We start from the raw sequence: 25,819 nt of genomic DNA, 5'->3' as shown, positions 1-25,819 counted from the left end.
AGGCTGGTTTCCAGCCATTTCCAGCCTGGTATTAGCTGGTCAGGCTGGGAGATGACCAGCTAAAACCAGCTTGACCAGCCTAGCCAGGCTGGGAGCCCAGCCAAAACCAGCTATGTTCAGCTTAAACCAGGCTGGTCAAGCTGGTTTTAGCTGGATTTAGCTGGTCATTATCCAGCCTGACCAGCTAAGACCAGGCTGGAAATGGCTGGAAACCAGCATGGAAATGGCCAAAACCCTCAAAAACTAGCCTGGTCGACCAGCTAAAACCAGCCAACCAGCCTAGACTGGTTTAAGCTGGATTTTTCAGCAGGGCAGGTACCTATTAAATTGGCCAGTGAGTCTTATTGTTTATTTTCATTTATTTTATTTGTATTTAAATATAAAATCTTATATTATAAATATAAAATCTTATATTAATCTGTCATTTTGCCAGTTAGCTGGTCTTTTAGACTGGACTTCAGTTTAGCTGATAAAAAGAGCTTATAACCCAAAAAAATATCATGGGTGTCATTGTAGTTACTTATTCAAATCGTCAGGATTCTTAATTAAATGTTTATCTCGTTAGAAGGGCACTGCGTGTTCAGCCACTTGTAAGTATCATGTATCATTAAGTATTGCCAGTCAAGTATCATGTGTCGCGCGCCCAAGAGCACGCGCTTGAGGGAGCTTGTTGCACAACTGGCTGCTGTCTAATGAGTCAGGAAAAATACGTATTAGTTAATTTAAACAAACAATATTATCGCACATATGCAAGTGTGCAATGTTATGTGCTTGATAGCAGCGAGAAAGCTGTAATAGCGCGTGAACATAATGCGCGCTCTCGAAAACCCCAGGTTATTGCGGTTGCTTAGTTGCGCGGCGTTTATTAGCTACAATAGCAGATCACTCGAAACAGAAAAACAAACCATTGAGGGACACGTGCTTATTTGAAGAGGCTCTCCGGCTTTTGTCTTGTATATTATGTTGTGAATAGACCATCTGGAGTAACTTACTAACTATGCCACTAAAGAACCGGCTGAAGTATAGTTCATTTAAAGAGGACTTTATTTTCCGCACATATTATGGCTCTGACAGAAAATTTACGACAGTTTCAGGAATGTACGCGAGACGTCATGTCGTCATGGTAACTGTCAGACGTTAAACATTAAAATCTCTTTGCTAGGGCACCTAAGTACGCTGCTCATATAAAAGTGTATAAAGTCAGAATGTGAGCTGAAAAATAAGGACAAGAACAGTATAATGTGGGATATTTCTTGCAAAAGAAATGGACATGGCATCCAGGAGTGGCCTGATGGATGCAAATATGAGGGGGAATTCATAAATAACCTGAAACATGGCGATGGCGTCTTCACATGGACAAATGGAGAGGTAACGTTAACGTTAACATTTGCAACAATTGGTGTTTTTTATTCGTTATACTCAATTTTGTATTTATTTCCCCTCTTTAAGCTGTTGTTTATTTTCTATCATTTAAAATAAGTTAATATTGTTTGAGAAATGCAAATTTATTGAATAATAAGCCAAATGTTTACTTAAGCTTTAATCTGTCTATCTATCTATCTATCTATCTATCTATCTATCTATCTATCTATCTATCTATCTATCTATCTATCTATCTATCTATCTATCTATCTATCTGTCTGTCTGTCTGTCTGTCTGTCTGTCTGTCTGTCTGTCTGTCTGTCTGTCTGTCTGTCTATCTATCTATCTATCTATCTATCTATCTATCTATCTATCTACAGTTAAAGTCAGAGTTATTTGCCCCAATGTTTATTTCCCCCTATATTCAAAACATTTCTAATCATAAGAGTTTTAATAACTCATTTCTAATAACTGATTTGTTTTTATCTTTGCCATTGTGACAGTAAATAATATTTGACTAGATATTTTTCAAGACCATTCTATACAGCTTAAAGTGACATTTAAAGGCTTAACTAGGTTAATTAGGTTAATTAGGCAGGTTAGGATAATTAGGTAAGTTATTGTGTAAAGATGCTTTGTTCTGTAGACTATCAAAAATATAGCTTAAAGGGGCTAATAATTTTGACCTTAAAATGGTTTTCAAAAAAATTATAAACTGCTTTTGTTCTTGCCGAAATAAAGCAAATAAGACTTTCTCCAAAAGAAAAATTATTATCAGACATACTGTGAAAATTTCATTGCTCTGTTAAAATATTAAAAAATTTGAAAAAGATAAAAAAATTCAAAGGGGGGCTAATAATTCTGATTTCAACTGTCTGTCTGTCTGTCTGTCTGTCTGTCTGTCTATCTATCATCTATCTATTGTGGTAGAATCACATCATTTGATTTCCTAATATTTTTACCTAACAACTTATTATATTTATTAGGGCTGTACAATATATTGTTTCAGCATCATTGATGCAATGTGCGCATCCGCAATAGTCACATTGCAAAGATAGGCGATGTACAGTCTGAATTATAGTTAACCGAGAGCCATAGAATTGTATTTACGGTAATCACTGTATTTATATGGAGTTTATATGATTTATGCTAAAAAAAAAAAACAAAACAAAAAAAAAACATTTCTTTCTTAGAATTTTTGTCTTTTTACATATCAAAGTGAAAACAAGATTTTTTCGCTTACCCCACTGGCAGATAATTTCTTTAAAACAAGCAAAAAAAAAAAAAAACTCTTAATTTGGACTGATTCTGACAGTGAAAACTAAACATTATTTTTACTTGGTCAAATAATTTTTGATATTTGGAATAGAAACAAGACAAAACAAAGTAAGAAAAGCATTTTTTGCATTGTGATTATTCAATTTTTGTGCCAGAATATACTGTTAGACTCCACACAAGTCTACCAAATGGAGCCATTCAAACTTTGTTCTGAAACTGTATTAACTGTATCGCAATGTTTATCGCGGAAAAATAAAATATCGCAATATCAGCTTTTCCCAACATCATTCAGCCCTAATATTTATAATCTAAATCACAACATTATAATTATGATATTATATTTAACATTTGTGATTATTTTGTTGCTATTATTATTTGTAAACATCATAAAGTCTTTGCCAGTTTAATATCAAACAATCGTCATGTTTTATCAGTCCTACAAAGGTTCATTTTTCAAGGATTATCGTCACGGCAAAGGCACATACTCCTGGCCGGATGGATCTAAATACACAGGAAAGTTTTATCTGAATCGAAAAGAGGGATACGGAGTGCAAGTTTTTTCAGATGGATCAACGTTTCAGGTAAACAACTCCCATTTTATTCATTAACAATACATTTGTTTCATAATACATAAAACAAAACCTTTTCTCTTTAGGGCCTATATCATGCAGGTGAACGTTTCGGCCCTGGGGTCATGACATACCCGGACGGCCGACAGGATTTAGGCCTGTGGCACAGAGAAAAGTTACTGCAAATGTGCAGCACAATGGAGGACGGTTTCAGTCTGGAGCATTTCCCAGAATACATGACTAGACGGCTTGAGAAAGACCTGAAACAGCCCCTTTTTCCTGTCGATGTGGAGTCAAGGGCAGACAGAGGTCATTATGTGTCAGATCTGTGTTTATTGGAGGACGAGGATCACTTTATTCTGCCTCCAGAGATCGAGAGGTACTCCACAGACTCAGACCACCTGCCCATCCCGAGGCGTTTGAGGAGAGAGCTGGACCTGCACTTTTTCGGCACTAGTGAGATCAGCACTGAGTCACTGTCGATTGCTGTGCCGCTACAACAGCGCCTGAATGCACACATACAGAGACACAGGTAAGAGTGTTTTATTTAGTGTTTTATTTTTAGTATTAATATTATTATTTAAAAAAACTTTGTTTCATATTTATTATTATTTTCCTATTTATAAATTTATATTGCTGCTTAGTATTTTATCTTATATTATTTAAAGCACTTTTACAAAATTACCAAACATTTATACAACAAAATTACACAACTTTTACATGCATTTCATTATTTAAAAAAATGTAATTATACACAGCGACATTTTATTAAATCACCTTTTCACTTTAGCAGGTTTTTTAGCTTTATTAACCCATTAGGGTTAACACATTTTTTATTATTTTATTTTAATTAGTTATTATTTTATTTTATAATTATATTGCATAAATGTATAAATATTGACAATATTCCTATTTATTTATTTTTATTATTATCAACTTAAATTACCAAATTTTATTATTTGATTATTTAAAATTTATTATTATTGTTGTTGTTGCTGTTGTTGTTGGTTATTCATAATTTATCAGAAGATGGCAGATTGCTTGCATTTAATTTTAATTTTATTTTAAAAATGCATTACTATTGACCCTATATTTTATTTATTATATTTAATCTCAGTTAAATAGTACTGTGTTTTAATTAACTTTATTTTATCTAGATTACCTTTATTGCTGTCATATATTTTTCTCGCCTTTTCTCCTGCAGATTTGAGGCAGAAACTTTAGACTGGGACGTCGCTGCTGTGCTGAACTTGAACAGGGCTCAGTTTGGACCCAAAGGTCCGCTGGAGCTCAACTCAGAGAGACTGATCATGGAAGCTTCTCGTGGCGAATGCAGGAATGTTTACCGAATCCTCAGAGATGGAGAAATTCATCCGAATGTGAGCGATGCAAAAGGACATACAGCTCTCATAGCAGCAACGGTAAGCTTTTGTTGTGTGATCAAACCCAGTAGAAAGTTGTTGTTGTACAGGATAGTTAGCTTTAAATCTTGGTCTTTAATGTAATTCCATTTTTTATTTATGCTTCTCTTATGCTTTTTTGTTATAAATGCAAAATAATGCAAAAATTATGAATGTATATTATATTATATTATATTATATTATATTATATTATATTATATTATATTATATTATATTATATTTACTTATTTTAGTTGCTGATAAAATTTAATAACAAAATATAATACATAAATAATATATATATATATTAAAGTTTTATTATTTTATTTTATTTTATTTTATAAAAAAATGATACTTTATTATTATATCACATTTTGTTGCTGAACATTTTCTTTCCCGTCATTAGAAAAAGTAATCATAACTTCCCAGCAGAGGGCAGCATTGCTTTTTCTTTTATCTTTTTCAGTCGTGAAAGATCATCATGTGGAAACCTCAAGTTTCATATATTCAGCAACAACAACAACACCCAAGACAACTTGTTTAATGAGGTATGTAAATGAGCTTTGTCGGTTGGCATTGCAGGTTTATTGTCATGATGATGTCATCAACATGCTGTTGGACAATGGGGCTGATGTTAATAAGCTGAATGCTGAAGGCATGTCTGCTCTGGCCGTCTGTATGCTTCTCTACTACCCACTTCAGTCCTTACACGAGACGCTTGCAGAGAAAGTGCCTCGAAATATCAGCCCAGAACCACAGGTAAATAATACATTAGTGCATTATGGGAATTTTATTTGCTTATCCACCTTTTTGTGCTACATATTTTTGGATTTTATAAAAAAATTCTTGGTATTTTAAAATGAAATATATATCAAAAAACAAAGCAATGCACTGCGTTTTGTTCCTTCAGATTATTTTCTCATAAGCTGGGTTTCCATCACCCTGTGTTAATGTGCATTTTAAAGTGTCACATAAAAAAAAAACAGATGATGGAAGTGCCAGATAGCGATTAAAAATCATTTAATTAAAAATATATTTTTATGCCCACTTGAGAAAGATTTGTATTTTGCTGAAAAGAGTTCATGTGGATAATAGAATAGACGAAAACACATTTGCTGAATAAACACTGACGTAGTGAATATTACACTGATGTGACCCCATTGTCCTTGCCTTGTTAACTGTTGGTTGCTAGGTTACCAATACTACCACAGACTGCTCTAACGACTTAATGGAATAACATCTAATTTGCATTTAAGATGTGTTTTTTTTGTGCACTTTACAAAGATTTGCTTCATTGTAGGATGGAAAACTGGCTATTTTTCTACAGTTCAGTATATTGAATTTACATCCATTATATTGCTTTTCGAGTTATTCATGATTGGATGAAACAAATTTGTTAACTCCAAACTGTCTTTTCATATTCAGTAGATAAACATTGAGGAGAATGCGCATTTTAAAAGCATCACATAAAAAAAATGTGATTTTGATTAAAAAAATCATTTAATTAAAAAAAGTTTTTACGCTCACTTCACATTTTATTTGTTCTAAAAAGGGTTAGGGTGAATAATAAAGTAGATAAAATAGCATTTGCTGAATAAACACTGACTTAGTGAATATTACACCCACTTCATTATGCTTGCCTTGTTTACTTTTGGTTGCTAGGTTACCAATACTACAACAGACTGCTCTAACAACTTGATGGAAACAAACCTAATTGGGTTTTTTCTTGTTGTTGAAAACTTTAAAAAGATTTGGTTCATGTAATTATATGAAGGCTAACCCAGCTAATGTACGACCCTGCAGTACATTAATTTTTAATTTATCTCTATAATATTTTTTAGGGTTATTCATAGTGTGCTTAAAGTAATTTGTTAATTCTGAACTGCCTTTTCAAATTCTATGAATGAACTATAAGGAGAATAATGACACCTCATTGTACCCAGTAAACAAAACAATTTACTGATTGTTTACAGTTTAACAGAAGTTACTCCCATAATTCACGCAAAACATCATGAGGTGAAGGAAAAAAGACACTTTTAATCTGCTTTGTTTCTGTTTTTTCCGTCCGTTACGCTGAAGATCAAGCCTCTGGAAGACGTCGCTCATGAATCTTCTCCAGATCCGGTGACAGAAACAGCCAGAGATGAAAGAGAACCAGTGACATCCGAGACCAACCAAACTAACCCACGTCTTGAACCAGAAAACCTTGAGGCGCATGGAAAAATCAACGATAACGAGACGGTTGTTCAACTGGATGAGCTCAACACCTCTGAGGAAATAGATAAAAATACAGACTTAATCCGTAAGGAAACTCTGCTTGAACTCGAAAATGAGCAGAACATCAGGTCTCAATCTGTTCAAGTGTTGGATGATTTGGTCCCAGTTGGTTGTGTTTCGTGGAAAGAAGCAATTAAAGAAGAAGATCTGGAGAGTAGTGTCAGGTCAGATGATCCGGATTTCAACTCGGCCTGCTCTATGTTGAGTTTTCAGATCGAGGTGACAGAGGAGATCCTGCAGAAAAGCGCTGAGATCTTGAGCCTGACGCAAACGCTGAGTCCCACTGACACACAGGAGACTGTTCGCAGAATCGCTCTGCTCAAGACAGAGTTAGTAAATACATTTCTAGAGAAAAGGTTTTAATTGGCGATTGTTTTAAACAGAAATGTCTGTGTATATCTTGTTTTATAACAAAAACAAACAAACAGTCAAAAAAAGCTATTTATTTATTTTGAACTGGATAACTAAAAGTATTTTGCTAGCAAATAAATACTAGTAAATAAATATATACTAGTATTGTATACAACTATTAAAATCAAATAATTAATTACCCAATAAATAAATGTAGATTAAACTTTTTCATTGGTATTTAAAAGACCAACAACAAAATAACAGCAATATAATTTAACATATTTATATTTTTAAAATAACAGAATTATGTAATTATAATTTCAGTATTTATTTGGTAAACTTCATTGTAAGTAATATTTACATTTATATTACAATTATTAATTTCATTACTACCACTGCTAAAGCAAAAATTGTTCAATAAATGCAATTATTATTATAATAATATTATATATTAATATGGATATTTTTTTGTTGATTTTGATTATTTAAAAATAAACATTTATATAGATTATCACATTGTTCCCATTACTGCTGGTACTGCTATTATTAATAATAATAATAACAATGCAAAATTTACTGACAGTAATATTTGTATTTTTATATATTCTAATATTACGCAATAACACTATATAATAATATTGTTATTTGATATTTTGTTTATATGTGATTAACTGGTGATCGTTTGGTTTGTCAGGCATCGTAAACGGTGGGCAACAGTTGAGCTTCTGTTGGAAAGAGGAGCAGATCCGAACTCCTCTACTGTCCCTGTGCCTGTGATCTTCCTGGCCATTAAAGCTGCTCACGTGAATAGTGTCCGGCGACTGCTGGAATGCGGAGCTCGTACAGACATTCCTCTCCCTCCAGAGGTACCATTTTATTTTATTTTATTTTATTTTATTTTATTTTATTTTATTTTATTTTATTTTATTTTATTTTATTTTATTTTATTTTATTAAAATGTCTTATTTTATGCATTAATTACTGATTATTTTCAAAATGCATAAATATTGACAATGAATTAATTTAAAACCATATATAAGATATTAATTGTTGTTACTTTATTTGTATTTATTATTTACTATTATTAGTATTTTTTTCTGACCCAAAGTTTTTAAAACCGTATCATTTATGATGTAAATGAATTAAAATAATTTAAGTACTTGATTTCCACAACATTTCATTCTTTTTTACTGTATCCATTAATGAATGATGAATAAAAAGTGATTTTGTTTTTATTATTATTATTATTATTATTATTATTATTGTTATTATTATTATTATTATTATTATTATTTATTTATATTTTTTTATTTTTAAATGAAAATAAATGTACAGAATATTAGTATGTAAATAAATATTATTTAAACAAATGTTTTAATTTGCCTTTTTTATCTTACATATTTATTAATGCATTGCTTCATTTCCTGAGTAGTTGCTTTTTTGCTTTTTATAATATTATTATTATTCTTGTTATTATTATTATTATTATTATTATTATTATTATTATTATTGTGTCTCAGTTTTCTCCTATTATGCAGATAAATTAGGGAAAAAGTATATTTATATTTATTAATTTAAGTATTATTTAAGTATAATTTATGTATTAATATTATTATTATGCTTTTTTGCATACATATTGACTATGAATTCATACAAAACCATATAATGAATCATTAGATTAACAATAAGAATAATTAATGTATTGATGTTTTTGTGTATTTGACAGCAAAAGGGTCTGTATCCCCTTCACATAGCAGCAGGTCTGCTTGGAGCAGAGGGTCCTGAAATCACAGAGCTGCTCCTGCACGCACTGGCAGACCCCAATCACAAAGCACTGGACCAAAATGAGGTCTTCCAGCTCGATCAGGTTTGAGGAAACCATTACTTTTGTGTGATTTATTATTATGCAAAAGTGTTCAACAAAACACTAATGAAAGAAATTTGCCTCCAGGTCTTTGAGGATCCTCATGTCTGCCAGTTCAGTGATGCTCATGTCCAGTTTTCTCAAGAAGGTGGCAGGACAGCACTGCATGTGGCCTGTCAGAGAGACTCAGAATATACTGTGAGGTTACAATATTTAGTTTTAAAATCATTTTTGATTCATTCTCATTTCAAAAAGTAGCATGTTAGAAGAATAAAAAGGAGAATTGCCTAAAAAAGATGTAATCTAGCCATCATAGACATGACTTCGACTATTAAAGGGATATTTCACTTACAAATAAATGAAAACCGTTACTCACCCTTTACACCCTTTACCTTTACTCACACTCTAGCGGTTCTTAAATTTTATGAGTTTCTTTTTTTCTGTTGAACACAAAACATGATTTTCTGAAGAATATTGGAAAAAACAGCCATTGATGTTCATAGTAGGAACAGAAAGTACTATAATGAAAGTCAATGACTGTTGGTTTCCAGTAGTCTTCAGTATATCTCCGTTTACACTCAAAAAGGTTTTCCTTTCAGAAGCAATCATTTATTTGGGTTTACTGGATTTATTACGGATGGGATTCAGTATAATGTTGATTTTTGTATTATTCTGGCAGTGTATTCTGGCAGTGTTTGATTACATTTCTTCCACGTTTTAAATAAATATAATGTTATTTAGAGCATTTATGAACAATTGGTCAGAATAACAAATCTGTAAATCAAAATCTGGGTTAATCCAACTAATAGCGATTTCTTAATTCTTCAGAAGTTAAAACATCTGAGGACACCTCTGTTTCATCGACACTTAACTGACTAACAACAGCAATCACTTAGGCATGCTCAATATATCGTTTACTGTATGTGTTTGTCTTTTGTTTTTGCTATTATGCAGAAAAATGAGAAGGAAATAGGCTAATACATCGTTAATAATACTAAAAGGCTAATATATTGACTATTGGCCCACAAACTAAATATTGGTTATAGATATCGGTTATCAGTATGGGTCAAACACTCCATATTGGTGCATACCTGTACTCACTAGTTATTCCTTTGCGTTTTTTCCTGTTAGTTTGATTTTAAAAATAAGAAAATTAAAAAAACACACCACTAAAGTAACACTGACTTGTCATAGCATTTATATATCACTGCTCTCTAGTGACCTAAAGTGCTTTTATTATTTTCATTTGTGAGTAGTTGTTAGATAATTGACTAAATATAAAATGTAAATGTACAACATTGGTATTGTGTTGTCTAAAAATCAATGCCTATTTGTCTTCCAGAATGCTAGAGATGTGGTGGCGCTTCTCCTTTCTCACTGTGCGAGCCCCAATGAAGTCTGGAGTGGCCATTCACCTTTGTCTCTGGCCATCGCCAGTGGCAACCACCTTGTATGTGGTATTTTCTGACATCACTGCATCATCTATTCTGCTGTTATGGGCTCTTTGCACGGAGTGTGTCTAAACCCATTGAAATTCTTCAGATGAAAGGGTTGACGTGATTCTAGTGATCTTACATTTCACTAAAATCCTTGAACAGCATGCAGTTAAAAAAGGATTTCGCTGCTTGTTCAAACTACTTGTGCAAAATGAGCTCAAACAACACAATTTTTGAGATTTTTTTTGGGACAACTTTCATGTTTAAATTGGTTCAGTTTGTTAAGTTAACTCAATCGATTTGTGTTGGGACAACCTGAATGAATTGCATTACAGTGTAATATAATCAGAATCCAGTCAGCAGTCATTAAGTACACACGCATAGTAGTGCCTGTAAATCTTGACCTTGTTGGGTCATAATGTTTAGTCTCCATAAAGAAAAGAGCTCATAAATCATCCAGGATGAAGTCATTTGAAAATGCAAAACTGCAAAATATTTTCTGTCAGTGTTGAAATTGGGAAAAGGACAGAATGTACTGTGTACACAGTATAAAAATAATTAAATTTATTAAAAACCTTTATTAAACATGAAAACTCAATATGCATGTCTGTATATTTGTGTGTGTGTGTGTGTGTGTGTGTGTGTGTGTGTGTGTTTTGTAGGCTGTGGATGAGCTGTTGTCTGCCGGGGCTGATGTTAATCTTCCCCTCACTCGTCATATAGGCAGTGCCCTCTGTGCCCTCACCAATATCAACTATGACCACGAGCAGCAGCCGCGAAACCATGTCAAGCTGGTGACTAACTACTAACCTATCAACTACTTAATTACTAAACAACAATCCTGGACTCATCAGAAAGACTTGGCTGTGCATATGTGTAAAATGTATATTTTGTTTTATAGAAAATGAACATATCTGAATAGAAAATCTAGAATCTAAAATGAAACGTAGTTTGGAAAAAATTATTTTCAGTATAACGTCATACAACGTTTACTAATTCTAGGTAAAAATGAAAATTTATTTATTCGTATATTGATTTAACAAGTATGAAATATGTAATTTAAAACAATGAAAATAACAAATATAACTGTATACTGACCTTTTTTGTGTGGAGTTTGGAGTTGCGTGGCTTTACTCTGGCTGCTCCAGTTTCCCCCACAGTCCAAAGACATGCGCTATAGGGGAATTGAATAAACTAGCAGTAAATGAGTGTGTATGGATGTTTCCTAGTACTTGGTTGCAGCTGGAACGACATCCGCTGTGTAAAACATATGTTGGATAAGTTGGCGGTTCATTCTGTTGTGGCGACCCCTGATGAATAAAGGGACTAAGCTGAAGGAAAATGAATGAATGAAAAAGGAAAAGTTTGGACTTTAGTGTCCTTAAGTGTCCTTTTGACTGGTACTGTACTATAATATTCATATTAAAAAAATCGGACGATATATCAGTTGTTTTTTACTCCCTGATATCTCTGATTTTTTATAGTTTTAAAATATATTAATCAACATATTTTTATTTATATTAATTGATTTAATAAAATGGTTAAAATTGTATCATTTAAAATGACTCCAACAATAGCACTTATACAGTATTTTAATTTGAAATACATAATACTAAGTGAAGTTTATTTATAAACTAATTTCGAGAGGATCACATGCTTATGATTGCTTGCAGCCAGTCCCCCATTATTCAATTTCAGATTCACCAATCAGGCGATTCCTAAGCCACTATAAATACCCTAAGTTCCATATAACAGCCATCTTGGTTTTGAAGAATCCCTCCTTCCACCCCTACTCCTCCTCCTTTCCTAGATGGTTGGCACGGTGGCCCAGTGGTCAGCACTGTTGCCTCACAGCAAGAACTTCACTGGTTGTAGTCTTTACAAAGCCAGCTGACATTTCTGTGTGGAGTTATGTTCTCCCCGTGCAACTTAAATTAATTGACTAGTCCAAATCTGCACCATAGAAATGCTCCTAGTAAGTAGTTATCTCCTAAGAGCAATCACTATCTGTTCATTAGCTACTACAGCAGGGGAGTTCTCGAGATCTACCTGAGCTTAAACTCCCCTCTCGCCTTGCAAACGGGAAAAAGCCCCGGGCTCGAGGATCTTATTAGCTCAGGGCTCTCCACCGGGACAGCATGTCAAACACGCTTTATAATCAATCATCAGCTAAGTGTGAACTCTTGAAAGTAAATATAATAACATAAAAAATACAGCTGTTATTCCAAATATTCATATGAAGATCGAGTAATTAATGTATTAATAGCTGCAATTTAAATATTGAACATAAAGGATTACTTGGTTTACATTCGTAATGTTTTTTATTTATTCATTATTTTCCAATTTAATTAAATAGAAATAAAAGAACATCACACGTCTGACACAAAAGGCTTGTTTTGTATTTCAATGTTTTTGCAGAAAACATCGAGTCTCACATTCTCACGGTATCAGGCTGAATTATAATAAACCTGCCAATCAAATAAACTGTAAAAAAATAAAGTTCTCATCTCTCTTTGTGTGTGTGTGTGTCTCAATCCAGCTGGATAAGCTAGTGAAAGCAGGCGCTGACGTTCTCATGCCTGTGATGGTTTGCGATGGCCGCAGGTGTACGATGGGAACAGTAGTGGATTATGCACACATCACATTCCAACAGGTGCAGCTTTTCATCGCCACTTCATTTTAAAGAGCTTCATTTATCGCCTCAGTCATTTACCAGAGGTCTTCTGCTTTCCCTTCAGAACCGGCGCATGTCCCGCACCCCGTATCACGCCCTCAGCAAACACGAAAGGCACGTTTATAATGCCCGCCGGCAGCTGCTCGGACTCATGGGAGATCTGATGAGACAGACCGCCTCCAGGGGGCAAGAGGAACAAGGCCAGGATGAGTTCGGTGAGACTAGACTATTGTTGTTGTTGTTTTTTCATCTCCATTGTTTCGGATTCTGTTTTATCCTCTTAAAAAGATCTAGGTTCTATTATAATAGTACATAAAATACATTTTAGTAATCAAAAAGATGGCTTAGATAATTTAAATCAAGAAGCTTAATCGATTTTTACAACATTTATGAAGAACATAACGGTTCAGCTAAGAAAAAAAATTCAGTCTTCCTTTCCTCACCCTCCACTTGATTCAAATCTGAGGAAGATAAAATGAAGAATGTTTGATAAAATCAGCCATTGACTTTTACAGTATTTTTTGTTCCTACTTTGGATGTCAGTGACATTCTTCTGAATATCTTGTTTTGTGTTCAACAGTTTAGAATAAAAGAGTAAATTTAAGCTTAGCTTAGCATAAATCATGGAATCGGATTAGACCATTAGCATCTCGTTCAAAAATTACCAAAAAGTTTAGATAATTTTAATTTAAAATATTTAAAACTCTACTGTCGACCAACAGAAAATGAAAGGTCATTTATAATTTTAAAAATCATAATCTTTTATAAGTATGTGCTAAATGAACAATGCAAAATTATAAAAAAGTTATAAAATACAACCTAATTTAAATGTATCTTTTAAGAATAAATTTTTATTGATCTTTTTTTTTTTTAATTACCTATTCTAAATGACATTTTTATATATTAAAAAATGGGAAATTCTACAAACATTATATAATTACTAATAAATTGATCCAAAACTGTAGTCAATGTATGTATTTGCATATGGACAGTGAAACTGAAACACTGGCAAATTTAGCGTTGGAAGTTTTTATGGCTAAATTTGAACAACCTTTCTGGAGGACCATGTGCACCCAATGGTTCAAACATTGTATCCTGAAGGTGGTGCCATGTACCAGGATGATTATAATGCACCAATACACAAGCAAGACTGGTGACAGAGTGGTTTGATGAACATGAAAGTGAAGTTGATCATTTCCCATGGCCTGCACAGTCACTTTAACCAAATATTATTGAGCCACTTTGAGGTGGTTTGTAGAAGCGAGTCAGCAAATGTCATTGCAGTCAGCATTATGTAGCGACCTGGCCACTATTCTGCAAGAAGAATGGCTCAAAATCCCTTTGGCCACTGTGGAGGACTTGTATCTCTGTCATTCCCAAGATGAATGAATGCTATATTGGCTGCAAAAGGAGGCCATACACCATATTAATGAATTATTGTTGTCTAAAACCATGCGTTTCAGTTTCATTGTCCAACCTCTGTTTATAATATATATATATATATATAAATATAAATATATATATATATATATATATATATATATATATATATATATATATATATATATATATATATATATATATATATATATAAATATATATATATATATATATATATATATATATATATATATATATATATATATATATATATAGTATAAATCAGTGTAATGTATTTATGTTGTGCTGTTGAAGGTGTAAGTCCCTCAGAGAGGTCTGTGTACAGTCGATCAGCAGTGACGTCCAGTCTCCTGAACTCTCCTGAAAGCATCAGTAGGATGTCCTGTAATAAACAGAGAGCACACAGGTACTCCACACTGACTCTCTAAACCACACTGACTCTTTTTGACAGCTGCTTCAAACACTGAATGTGTGTGTGTGTGTGTTTCAGAAAGTGGAGGTTTTGTGAGGAGTGTGGTCGTTCAGTGGGTGTTCATCTGACCGCCTGCAGCCGCTGTCATGAAGTCTATTACTGCAGCAACACCTGCAGAGGCAGATCATGGGAACAGCGCCATCGAGAAAAGTGTGTGCGGCTGCCAGGTCAGTGTTAGTGCTCAGTACATCACAAAACACAAGAAACCCTGAAGATCCTGAGTTAAACATGCACTGCAGAATTTAGTTTCATTATATATCGTTTGTAATGTAACAGAAAATTGTGTATGTTTTAATACATAATGGTTAATATAAACATATATATTGTGTGTATATAAGTTTAATCATCTTCTTTCAGAATTTATTTTATATTAGACAGATAATGTAGCAGCAGTTTAGATAGCGTAGCATATTTTGGTAATTTATATACATGCATATTTAAAAAAAAATTCAATATTCATGTTCACTTTATAACTGATATAATGATGGAAAATTTAGCATAACTGTTTAGTACAATTTCTATAAAAATGTGTCAATTACTAGAAAATTTACCTGTTGGTACCGAAATAAAGTCAATATACATGCATCACATTTTTTTGGCACAGTGTGCTAAATAATGAAGATTATGAAACATGACTGGAAATAGGTTGAAAGAGATTTTCGTAAAAAGAGTCGGTTTTTAGAGAATATATAAAAGAGAGGTTGTTATATATATATATATCAGAAGTCAGAATTATTAGACCCCCTGTTTATTTTTTTTCCCCAATTTCTGTTTAACGAAGAGAAGATTTTTCAACACATTTCTAAACATAATAGTTTTAATAACTCATCTTTAATAACTGATTTATTTTATCTTTGCCATGATGACAGTAAATAATATTTTACTAGATATTTTTTAAGACACCTCTATATAGCTTAAATTGACATTTAACTAGGTTAATTAGGTTAACTAGGCAGGTTAAGGTAATTAGGCAAGTTATTGTATAACGATGGTTTGTCCTGTAGACAGTCGAAAAAAAATTATCTAAAGATTAATAATTTTGTCCTTAAAATGGTGTTAAAAATTAATAACTGCTTTTATTCTAGCCTAAATAAAAACAAATAGGACTTTCTGCAAAAGACATAATACTATCAGACATGCTGTGAAAATGTCCTTGCTCTGTTAAACATCATTTGGGAAATAAAAAAAAAAAAAAGGAAATTCAAAGGGTATATATGTGCCCCTCACACATAAACTTTACTTGGTCGGGTATATTAACGGCCGCCCAAGTATATTTAGTGACACTACGAGAGTGCAATTGTCAACAGGGTGATCGCTAAAACTAAACTGTAAAAATCCCTTGAACGCTAATTACACCTAAGAGAGTAGAACTTAATGTTTCTTTTTAAAAATCATTCCGATTTTAAATATTGGAATGTTCTAAATGAAAAGGGCATAGGGGGGATAACTGGGAATAGAAAACAACTAGAAACTATGCTTAACTTGTTAGTTGGAATGATGGATTTGAGAAACACTAAATCAACTAACTATGTTTGTAATGATGGAACTTGCGACCTTAGTTGGCTAACGATGGTTTTCGGAAACACACCCCTGGCCAGGGTTTCTAAATCTCCTAAAATGTCTGGGATTCGACTTTTGCTTTCTCTGCTTAATGCTGTCGTTATTCATTTGCATTTTTGCTTTAGCTTTTTACTTAAGTCTACTTTCGATTGGCTTCGTAGATGACTGCGCGTGCAAAGTCGCAAGCGCTAGAGAAACATTAAGTAACTCATTCTTTAATCTAAACGACTCAGAGAAACTTTACTATGTACTCGGAAAGGATGAAATGACTGGTCTAAACTGGCTGCAAAATATATGTACAACATATTGGTTAATCATCACATTAAATAATTTACTGTCTTTTATTTCTCATTTGCTGTATATTTTATTAATTTGATGATGTCAGTATATTACAAAGGCTACTTTATATACATTTCTAAAATGCTTTGGCATTCAAGTTCGCATTAAACTTCAAAGAGAAAGAGAAGCAGGTTTTACTTGTCAGTGGGTGCACATGGCTACTGAATAGTGGATTTCTTTTTTTATTTCAACAGTCTTTCTACTTTAACCCATTGTGAGAAATGGTGTATAACAGTGTCATAATAAACAGAATTATTGTTAAAAATTTAAATTATGTTTTTTTTGTCGCATTTAGTTAGCTTATTTATGTGATGTGGGTAAATTTTGTGTTTCAATCTGGCTACCACCACAAGTGTATATTGAAAATACTGTGGAAATTACTGTGTATATTACTGGTAAAAAGGACGATACATAAAAAGCTGAGAAGTTTCTGTCAAAGGTTTTTACAAAAACTAATCACTGTAACTTGCATTTAAAATGTGCCATCCAAAAGTGAATTAAAAATAATAACAAATAGCCATATAGGCCATTAAATTATCAATAGATTGTTACAATTAAAACACAAACATATTTTTTTATCAGCAGTTAAACCTATTCATAGTTTTTATATTCAAAACATTTGAAAAGTTTTGCTTAGATTCTGATCTGCGAAGCACATAGTTGGTCTGTATGAAGCTGAAAAGTCTGAGAAGCTGAGCGGTAGCAAAAGAGCGAAGGATTTGTTTTGAAAACAGACAGAAAATCCTGTGGGATTTGGAGAATGAGATGAGAAATGCTCTCCTCTAAGATGAAGAGTGCAGGAACAACAGTGATTGAGGAAGAGTCTGTGAGGCCACGGCAGAACAAATGAGAAACACACCAAGGGTCATCAGGAGCCCTGGAGGATCTGTCTGTCTAGTACATGAGAAACTGATGCTCCACAGACAGCACAAAACATCTAAATGGAAAATAATCAGATAAACATAAAGTAATGAACATTAAAATTGAAGTAAAAAAACAAACCTAAATGTGTATGAATTAATTATATATTAATGTATTAATTAAAAATATTCTTATATAATAAAATACGCGTAAAAACCTAAAAAACTTTTACAGTAAACTTAATTCAAAAGCTTTACAATAAAAATATATTCATATTGATACCTAATTATCTACCTATGGATTAATAAAATATCTTTTTTTTTTTCAAGTGTTTTTTAAGGATTTTTTGCATTATGGAAAAATAAACCTGTTTGGACACATTTTGTTTTTTGTGAAAGTACAAATCGATTTATACGAAATTATATGTATTCATATTTATAATTATTCAGTTGTTTTTTGTGGCTAAAAAATGTACAAAAAAGGATTAGAATATAATAAATAATAAAAGATTATTATTTATAAATTTCTTTTTAAACACTTATCTATTCATTTTAAGAAAAATCTAAATTTATAAAATGGCATTACATATTTTTATAAATAAAATGTATGATTTTATGAAAATATCAATATTTCTCTATAAATAGAGAAAATGTCTCATCTTTAATTAGCAAATAAATCAGTGAACTAATATGTAACACGTTTCTTTTTTTTTTTATCTTTCAAGTGGTCAATGGAAAAAGCAACAGTGGAAGAATTGAACCCAACAGACCACGTTCATCGTCGTCACCCAAAGATGCCAAAGCCAACCCCATCCACCCCAGCATCAGTCCAGAAATACAAGAATACGACCCCAACGAAAACTACAGCTTCATTTAAAGTGCGGTACTACATTAACATCAAAACCCACAGCATCACATTTACATCTCATGAAAAGACGGAGACCAAAAGACACTTCAAATGGATGCAAAACAACTCGAAAGACACACAACGTCCATTTCCTTCAAACAACTGTGCATGTTTATTACATAAAACAGAGCAAATTTACAAAGTCAGACCTCAAATAAAACGCTAATGCAGAAATAGAACAAAATCAAAGGTCTCTCGAATCATCTTGTGTTTGAGCCCTTCTCACTGTCCGCTCGTTGAGTCCTGTCAAGAGTTTACAATGTGCTTTTTATTTATACTGTACAACCGACAGACCCTCCAGGATTTCACAATCGGCAAATTTTACCCAAAATTAAGCAAAGTTGTCAGGGCACTGTTTAAATTCCCGCCACGAAACAGAGCATCGTCTGCATAGTTTTATATTCACAAATAATATAGTATTCACAAATCGATTGTGCTCGTCCAGTGTGCAAAACCTCGAATTGTCAATATACGCTTCTCATACGATGTGTACTCCACGTCACATGATGGTATTGTAATGTGAATTCAGAGCTTGTTTGAAATAGACAACATGAGTTGTATCAAATCCATACGAACAAAAAGCACACACGAGATCATTTTTATCAATGTGTTCTTATAGCTTTCATTCGACTTAGAGTTTATTCATTCATTTGTTTTCTTTCGGCTTAGTCTCTATTTCAGAGGTTGCCACAGCGGAAAATTGGTTTCACTTTCATTTGATACAGCAAGTTTTAGGGGTAAACTCTAGTTTTGCTTTCTTTTTTCTCAGTGTTTTCTTTATACAAATTACAGAGATCAATTATTCTCAAGGTCAAATTTATAATAAAGAATTAAAGATGTGTACATTTCTGTTTATTTCCACAACAAAATAATAAAAGAAATTCCGCAAAATTTGACACAAAATTTGCCTAATAATCGAAACAAAATCCTGGAGGGATCGAACCAAGTACAAAAAACAAGCATCTCGGGACAAAGACTGCATACATTTTTCGACTGCGTTTACATTCCACTATGTTTACATTTCCACAGCCTTGTGGATTGAACAATAGTTGTGCACCGAGAAAGGAAGAGTCATTAAAAACAATTAATAGAAATGTGAAGATCATTTGACACTTTAATTGCAAGATGCACATGTACACTACCAGTCAAAAGGTTTTAAAAGAAGCCTATCCTTTTCATAAAATATATGAAAATATTAGAAAAACAGTCAAATCTGAAATGTTTTCATATTAAATGTAGTTCTAAAGCATCAATACTCCAGTCTTCAGTGTCACACGATCCTTCAGAAATCCTACTTATAATATGCATTAAACATGTATTCACTTTTATTCATCAAGGACACATTTAAAGGTTCAAGAGGGAAATTAAAGTCATTTATTTCAAATAAATGCTGTTATTTCTAACTTTCTTTTCACTAAAAGAATCTTAAAAAGTCAAATGTATTACAGTTTCTACTAAACTGAAGCAGGAATAATTTGTTTATGATTTAATGCCAATAATTATTGAAATATTATCATAATAGAACATCAGATCAGCAAATTATTATTTATGAACAATTTAAACTGCAATAAGAAATTAGTTATCTAAAATTGTAATGTTATTTAATAGTTTCACTATTTTTGATCAAATAAATAAGCAGATTAGGCCCTAAAAAACAACTTTTGACCAGTAGTTAAAATATCTGTGCCATTTGATTTAATCATATTGCTCTGGAAAGTCACAAACTGTATTTTAATCAAAAGTGACACTTGGCATTTTAAAACGGTACATTCTGTAAATGACTGCTTCCCATTAGCTTTGGCTGTAATGAAATTTCATTCATAGCAAATTGGTTCATTCAGGGTTGACACATGCTTCTGTTTAACTTGGCATCGATGCTGAAAGTATTCAAAAAGTGACATTACTAATATAATTTAGCATCGTTCTGAGTTGTAACGCATCCATCAGTTTTCAAATGCTATTTATGGTTTGCATGGGATTAAGTGAAGCAAGTATTTTGTGCTTTTTTTGTTGTTGTTGTCTGTTGAATGTCAAGTGTTTTGCATTCACGATTTCTCATGTCCTGGACATATTTCACAGCTAAATCAAAAACAAACAAATATTGCATAAAAAATAGAGCATTTTTAAAATGAATGAATTAATATAATTTTTTCTTTTTGCATTCTATTTGTAATGAAAATAAAAAGAAAGTATTCCAGAAATTACGTATTATGATATACTAGACATTATATATTGAAATGTTGTGAAGGTATAATTATGAAATTATTATATCAATATTTTTTTTGTTTTTAATGTTCATATATATATATATATATACACACACACACACAACAGTTCTGTCTGGTTCTTGAATCTAATTAGCTGATAGCAGTGCGATATTCTGCAAATAACAACACTTGTACCGCCCCTTAACTCTTGGGTATTACTTCGCCTACATACAGAGAAAAGCAGAGGATACTCTACAGTATGACAAATATTGCTGCTGTTGGACAACATAATGTACTTTTGAGACTTTTTTAGTCAAGAATCTAGTTGTTTAGATTGCAACTATGCAGTTTATTTATAAGGATAGTGCTTTTTAAAAAGTATTTATAATTTTGGATAATCGGATTCAGTGCATCGACTGCCATCAGCCTGTCTGAGCAGACCAAAGAAAGTGAAGGTTGACGTTCCGCCACAATTTGGCGACAGAGACTGCATAATGAGTCCTTAGGGGAGGAGAACAGCATTTTCTCAGCACAAGTTTAAACTACAGCTGAACAAATCATTATACATCGGGAAAGTGACATTCTAAGTCGATCGCTGTCTTTTGTATTTTGTAGTGCTGTATATATTTATGTATTAAAACTAGTAGTGTTTGCTTTGCTTTTTTTTTTTTCGGGTTTAATTATTGTGTAATCCTGATTGCAACAGAGAAATACTGGGAAATCTCTGCAGACTGATGCATTTCATGCCGTTCAGCCTTATAACCTTAAAATGTGAGCAAAAATTACCACTTTTGTCATCACTTTAGACATTACGCTAGAGAATCATTCAAATACTAGCTTGAAAGTGACGTTTGTGAAGCAGCAACGGTTTCTGCTGTTCTGACATCAGCAGCAGATGTCATTGAATGCCGGAAGAAAGTAAGTCGTGTCCTTTTATAAACACAATTATGCACTTGTAAAATATCACACTTGTAACAGTTATTTACCTAATTTTTATGTAAACACAGATAATTACCTAAAAAATATGGAAACATTTTTATTAGCCCTAAAAATGCTCTATTTTCTTTTATGCAACAAAGAAAAAAAAGTTTCTTTTTTGTTTTTTGATGTTAGTTTGAAATAAATTGACAGTTCTTCTATTAAATGAAATTCACCCATTATAACAGCTTGCCATTATACAAAATTGGACGCAACCAAATGAATCACAGTTAAAAAAAAACACCATTACATAACTCCTTAGATACTCAGCAGTTCCATATTTCAATCCATGTCCATGCCAAAGTTCATACATTTTGTAATCTAAAAGGGATCTGACTGATGTAGTACTTTGTAACAATGTCCATCTGTGACATATTTAAAATGTACAGTTGTGCAAAAACAAACTTGCGTAACTCAAGCATGGTGAAATGACTTGTTGGGGGTGACTTGTTGACTGTGACTTTAATAGCAAAGAACTGTGGGTGGGTAAGTCACTTATGTTTTCAAGAAGCTCATATTGTATCTCTAAACCATCATTCCTCCTGTCCATCTGTTTACATTCAAAGGTAAAAAAAAAGCAATGTGACGATTGATGCAACAAGTCAGCACTCAAATCTGACGTATATTACAAAACATAAAAAAAACACAAAAGCAATTCCTTTCCAACCTATTCCAAAGGAATTAAAATGTCCTTTCACTCAAAATGCTTCCTTTTTTTTCTTTTGGCAATTTTGATTACACTCACCTGTTCCCACTTTCTCAATTTTTCCTCAACATTCCTGGTCATAATCCAAATTTCCTGACCCAGAACCCAAAGTTCAATTTAGCATCTCCATTATCGTCTGAGCAATAGACTCACAAAGAACACAATCAGTAAAATGAAAGAAGGCTGAATCTGGTTCCCGGATCCTTTGACTCTTTTGTTTTCAGGCCCAGTGGCATAGAGTTTGGGCCTGTCCGTTTTCGGCCCAAAAACCGGAGGTCGACCACGAACACACAGGTGATCCGCACACATGCCGCTTCCCGAGCCACTGAAATCATCACCTAGAAACACATTATAGAAAAACATCATGATTACTTTGGTAAATAGGCTACAGACATAATGATTGCTATGCAGTATCTAATTTGCTTGAAATTGCATTACGCTTCGAGACAAAAATCACTATTGCAAAGACCACCCAACCTTATAATAGTGCTATATATAGAGACAGAAGTAGAACAAACATAATGTTTTGTTTACACATGTATCACATTTAGAATATTTCACTTGTAATTAAATAGTGAATTGTGTTAATTTGGAATTAAATAGACAAAACTGCAAATGTAAACACACCAAAGTGGTGTACAGTGTAGCAAAATTGAAACTCATCAATTAATTTTTTTACTTTGGCTTAGTTTTTTTTTTTTTTATCACTCGCCACAGCGGAATGAACCACCCACTATTTCAGCCTGTTTTACACAGCGGATGCCCTTCCAGCCACAACCCAATACTGGGAAACACCCATACAGTCACATTCACACACGCACTCGTACACTATGGATAATTTTGTTTACCCAATTAACTAGTGTTCCTTTGCTTTGCCCATGCCAAATCATAAACGTTGCTCCCACACCAAATCAAATTGTATCAAGGCTCCAATACTATGAACTGGACCAAACCATGGCATTGGTATTTTGTTAGACCTCTAGTGAATAAGGCCCAATCCCAAGTCTTAAACAGAATTTTTAGGACCTCACTCGAAACCAAGGGGTACCAAAATTGTCCAGAATACACTATCTACAACGACAGTATGGCTGCACACGGAAGTCAGGAGATCCACAAATTAGAATTTTTTTTGTCATTATTACTAATTTTTACAATAAACAAGCAAATGATTTAATATATTCATAACCGCTTTTGTGTTTTACCATCATGCTTTAAATGAAAAACGATAAAATAAAAAGCGCTAAATTTCGCTATCTACAATTCATAGTAGTAACTCTTGTATAGCAGTCCCACAACATTTGGACACTCGATGACACTCGAATACCCTGTCAGAAAAGTCTAGTGGCTGGAATTGAGCTTTTTACAGTGTCTGCTATAATGTTAATGTTGTTTTTGTGTTAGTTTACATAGATAAATATGTCTAAGGTGTAAATACACAGTACAGTTACAATATTATAGCCACACTAGATTGTTATGATAACATGATATATGCCTTAAGTGATTCCCTGAAGATAAATACCAAAAAATAACAAAAGTGGAATAACTACAGTAGTCGTGATCGACGATCTCATATAAAGCAAGAGATTGCGATGACATTGGATGATGTTTGCAGGTGTTGTAGTGGTGTCCCATTTCTTAGGAGTAAATTTTAAAGCCCTTTTTCATCACACTTTGTTTCAATGGTTAAGTGGAAGGGGTAGGGGCACAAAAATAGAATTGGTATTGGGTTTACATGACAGTAATATAGCCTAAATAGAAAAGTTTTTCCCTTAAGTTTTGAAAAAGTTTTACGTCTACATGACTGTTTTTAAAATGATCGACGTTTACGCATCTAGCCATGTAAACAAACCAGCAAAGTGTAAATAAAGTTTCCTGTTTTTGTCTGTAAACATTGTGTAAATAGCCCTGTAGGACTGGTTAGAGTTTTACTCTTGTGTCTGCATTTACAAAAAATACATCTTAATATCAAGGGTAAATAGGTCACAGTGTTAAAGGTGAACAGGCTCAAGTTTCTGACCCTCTTTATACTTATAATTAGTGTCATCTATTTTGTATCAAATTTATCTAAGGACACATCTAAATATTAGGGGTTTATAATGCAGTATTAGTCAAAAGTGAGCAAGCTCAAAATGTTTTAGATCTTATATTAATGTGCTCCACTTTGGATCACACTAACTAAAATGCATCTTCACCTGATTTTAGAACTTTGCCCTTTAGATCAGATTGATGAAACTATCTTAACACTAATTGTATATGGGGCCTTAGTTAGCACTAAGCAGTTTGTAGCTACTGTACGTACTTGTATCTTGGAAATCCACATCATTGCCTTCGAGGGCGTTTTTCAGGCGGTTAGACATGATCTTCAGCAGCATGATCTGTTGACGTATAGTCCTGTCAGGCTTAGTGATGTCGATCTCCACCTCTGGGTTATTAATCTGATTGGCCAGCCCATCACCCATGACCTCTGGGAGGTAACTGCAGAAAAAAAAAAAATCAATTTCCACAACCATTTCAGTCACGCACATTTTGTTCCTGCTTCTTGGATTTTTTTTTCACAATTTATAGACTTAAACTGAAATTAAATGCATACTGGTAGAACAAAATGGATTATAGTGTCATGCTAACATAGTGACAGTCAAAAATAACTGTTTTGAACATGTAGCTAAGTTGTTTATTGATTATTTTTTAGCATGTTGCTAAAGATTCTGAGGGTTTTAATGCATTTCTGTGTGGTTGCTAGGTTGTTCTGGGTGGTTGCTATGCAATGTTTTTTGTATTTTGCATTATTATTTTATTATGCTTTAGCATCTGACCGGTTTGCTATGTGGTTGCTAGGGTGTTTGTTTCTGAGTTTCTGTGTTATTCTAGTCTTTAGATTTATCTCATCTGCCTGCATTTTATTATCTGTATAAACCGTAGCTAGCAATAGTAATAGGGATACTTGTGTTTGCAAACATCCCTAATCACATAGTAGTATGTATAAACTACCCCCACAAGATTGCTAATTTGGTTATGTAGAGCATAGAGCTAATAGATATCAGCAGTGACTAAAAATAAAGCTTTTTTGGCCATACTTGTTAAAATCTTCTCACATGAACGCACATCTAAACCACATCCAGTGATTAATTACTTCTGATGACTTTGAGCAATGGGAGTTCAGTTCTGTGGCAGTGATTGC

The 25,819-nt window shown here is 33.0% G+C and overlaps 2 protein-coding genes across 3 annotated transcripts in view; one reads left to right on the top strand and one right to left on the bottom strand.

Moving 5' to 3' along the window:
* Nucleotides 1-1,132: 1,132 nt before the first annotated feature.
* Nucleotides 1,133-22,639, top strand: ankmy1 (ankyrin repeat and MYND domain containing 1). 2 transcript variants are annotated; one of them, XM_692348.10, is made up of 16 exons: nucleotides 1,133-1,368; nucleotides 3,075-3,221; nucleotides 3,296-3,741; nucleotides 4,414-4,630; nucleotides 5,192-5,368; nucleotides 6,689-7,215; nucleotides 7,932-8,103; nucleotides 8,964-9,104; nucleotides 9,189-9,299; nucleotides 10,444-10,551; nucleotides 11,200-11,331; nucleotides 13,077-13,190; nucleotides 13,276-13,426; nucleotides 14,907-15,018; nucleotides 15,103-15,251; nucleotides 18,569-22,639. In XM_692348.10, the coding sequence occupies exons 1-16, from the start codon at nucleotides 1,240-1,242 to the stop codon at nucleotides 18,718-18,720; spliced, it is 2,985 nt and encodes a 994-aa protein (XP_697440.1). In that variant the 5' UTR covers nucleotides 1,133-1,239; the 3' UTR covers nucleotides 18,721-22,639. The 2 variants fall into 2 exon arrangements, with proteins under 2 accessions (XP_697440.1, XP_073793548.1); XM_073937447.1 differs by having other exon boundaries at nucleotides 5,076-5,368.
* The window catches only part of gpc1a (glypican 1a), a 42,577-nt gene continuing 38,374 nt past the window's right edge, over nucleotides 21,617-25,819 (bottom strand). The window contains exons 8-9 of the mRNA NM_001037373.2: nucleotides 24,941-25,116; nucleotides 21,617-22,979 (exon numbers count right to left, since the gene is read on the bottom strand). Coding sequence (NP_001032450.2) covers nucleotides 22,771-22,979; nucleotides 24,941-25,116 — 385 coding nt within the window. The 3' untranslated portion in view covers nucleotides 21,617-22,770. The remainder of the gene's footprint in view (nucleotides 22,980-24,940; nucleotides 25,117-25,819) is intronic.

The sequence above is a fragment of the Danio rerio genome, chromosome 22 (assembly GCF_049306965.1).
Source record: "Danio rerio strain Tuebingen ecotype United States chromosome 22, GRCz12tu, whole genome shotgun sequence".
Taxonomy (NCBI): Eukaryota; Metazoa; Chordata; class Actinopteri; order Cypriniformes; family Danionidae; genus Danio; species Danio rerio.
Note: the sequence above shows the minus strand (reverse complement) of the source record. Positions and strands in the feature narration are given on the sequence as shown.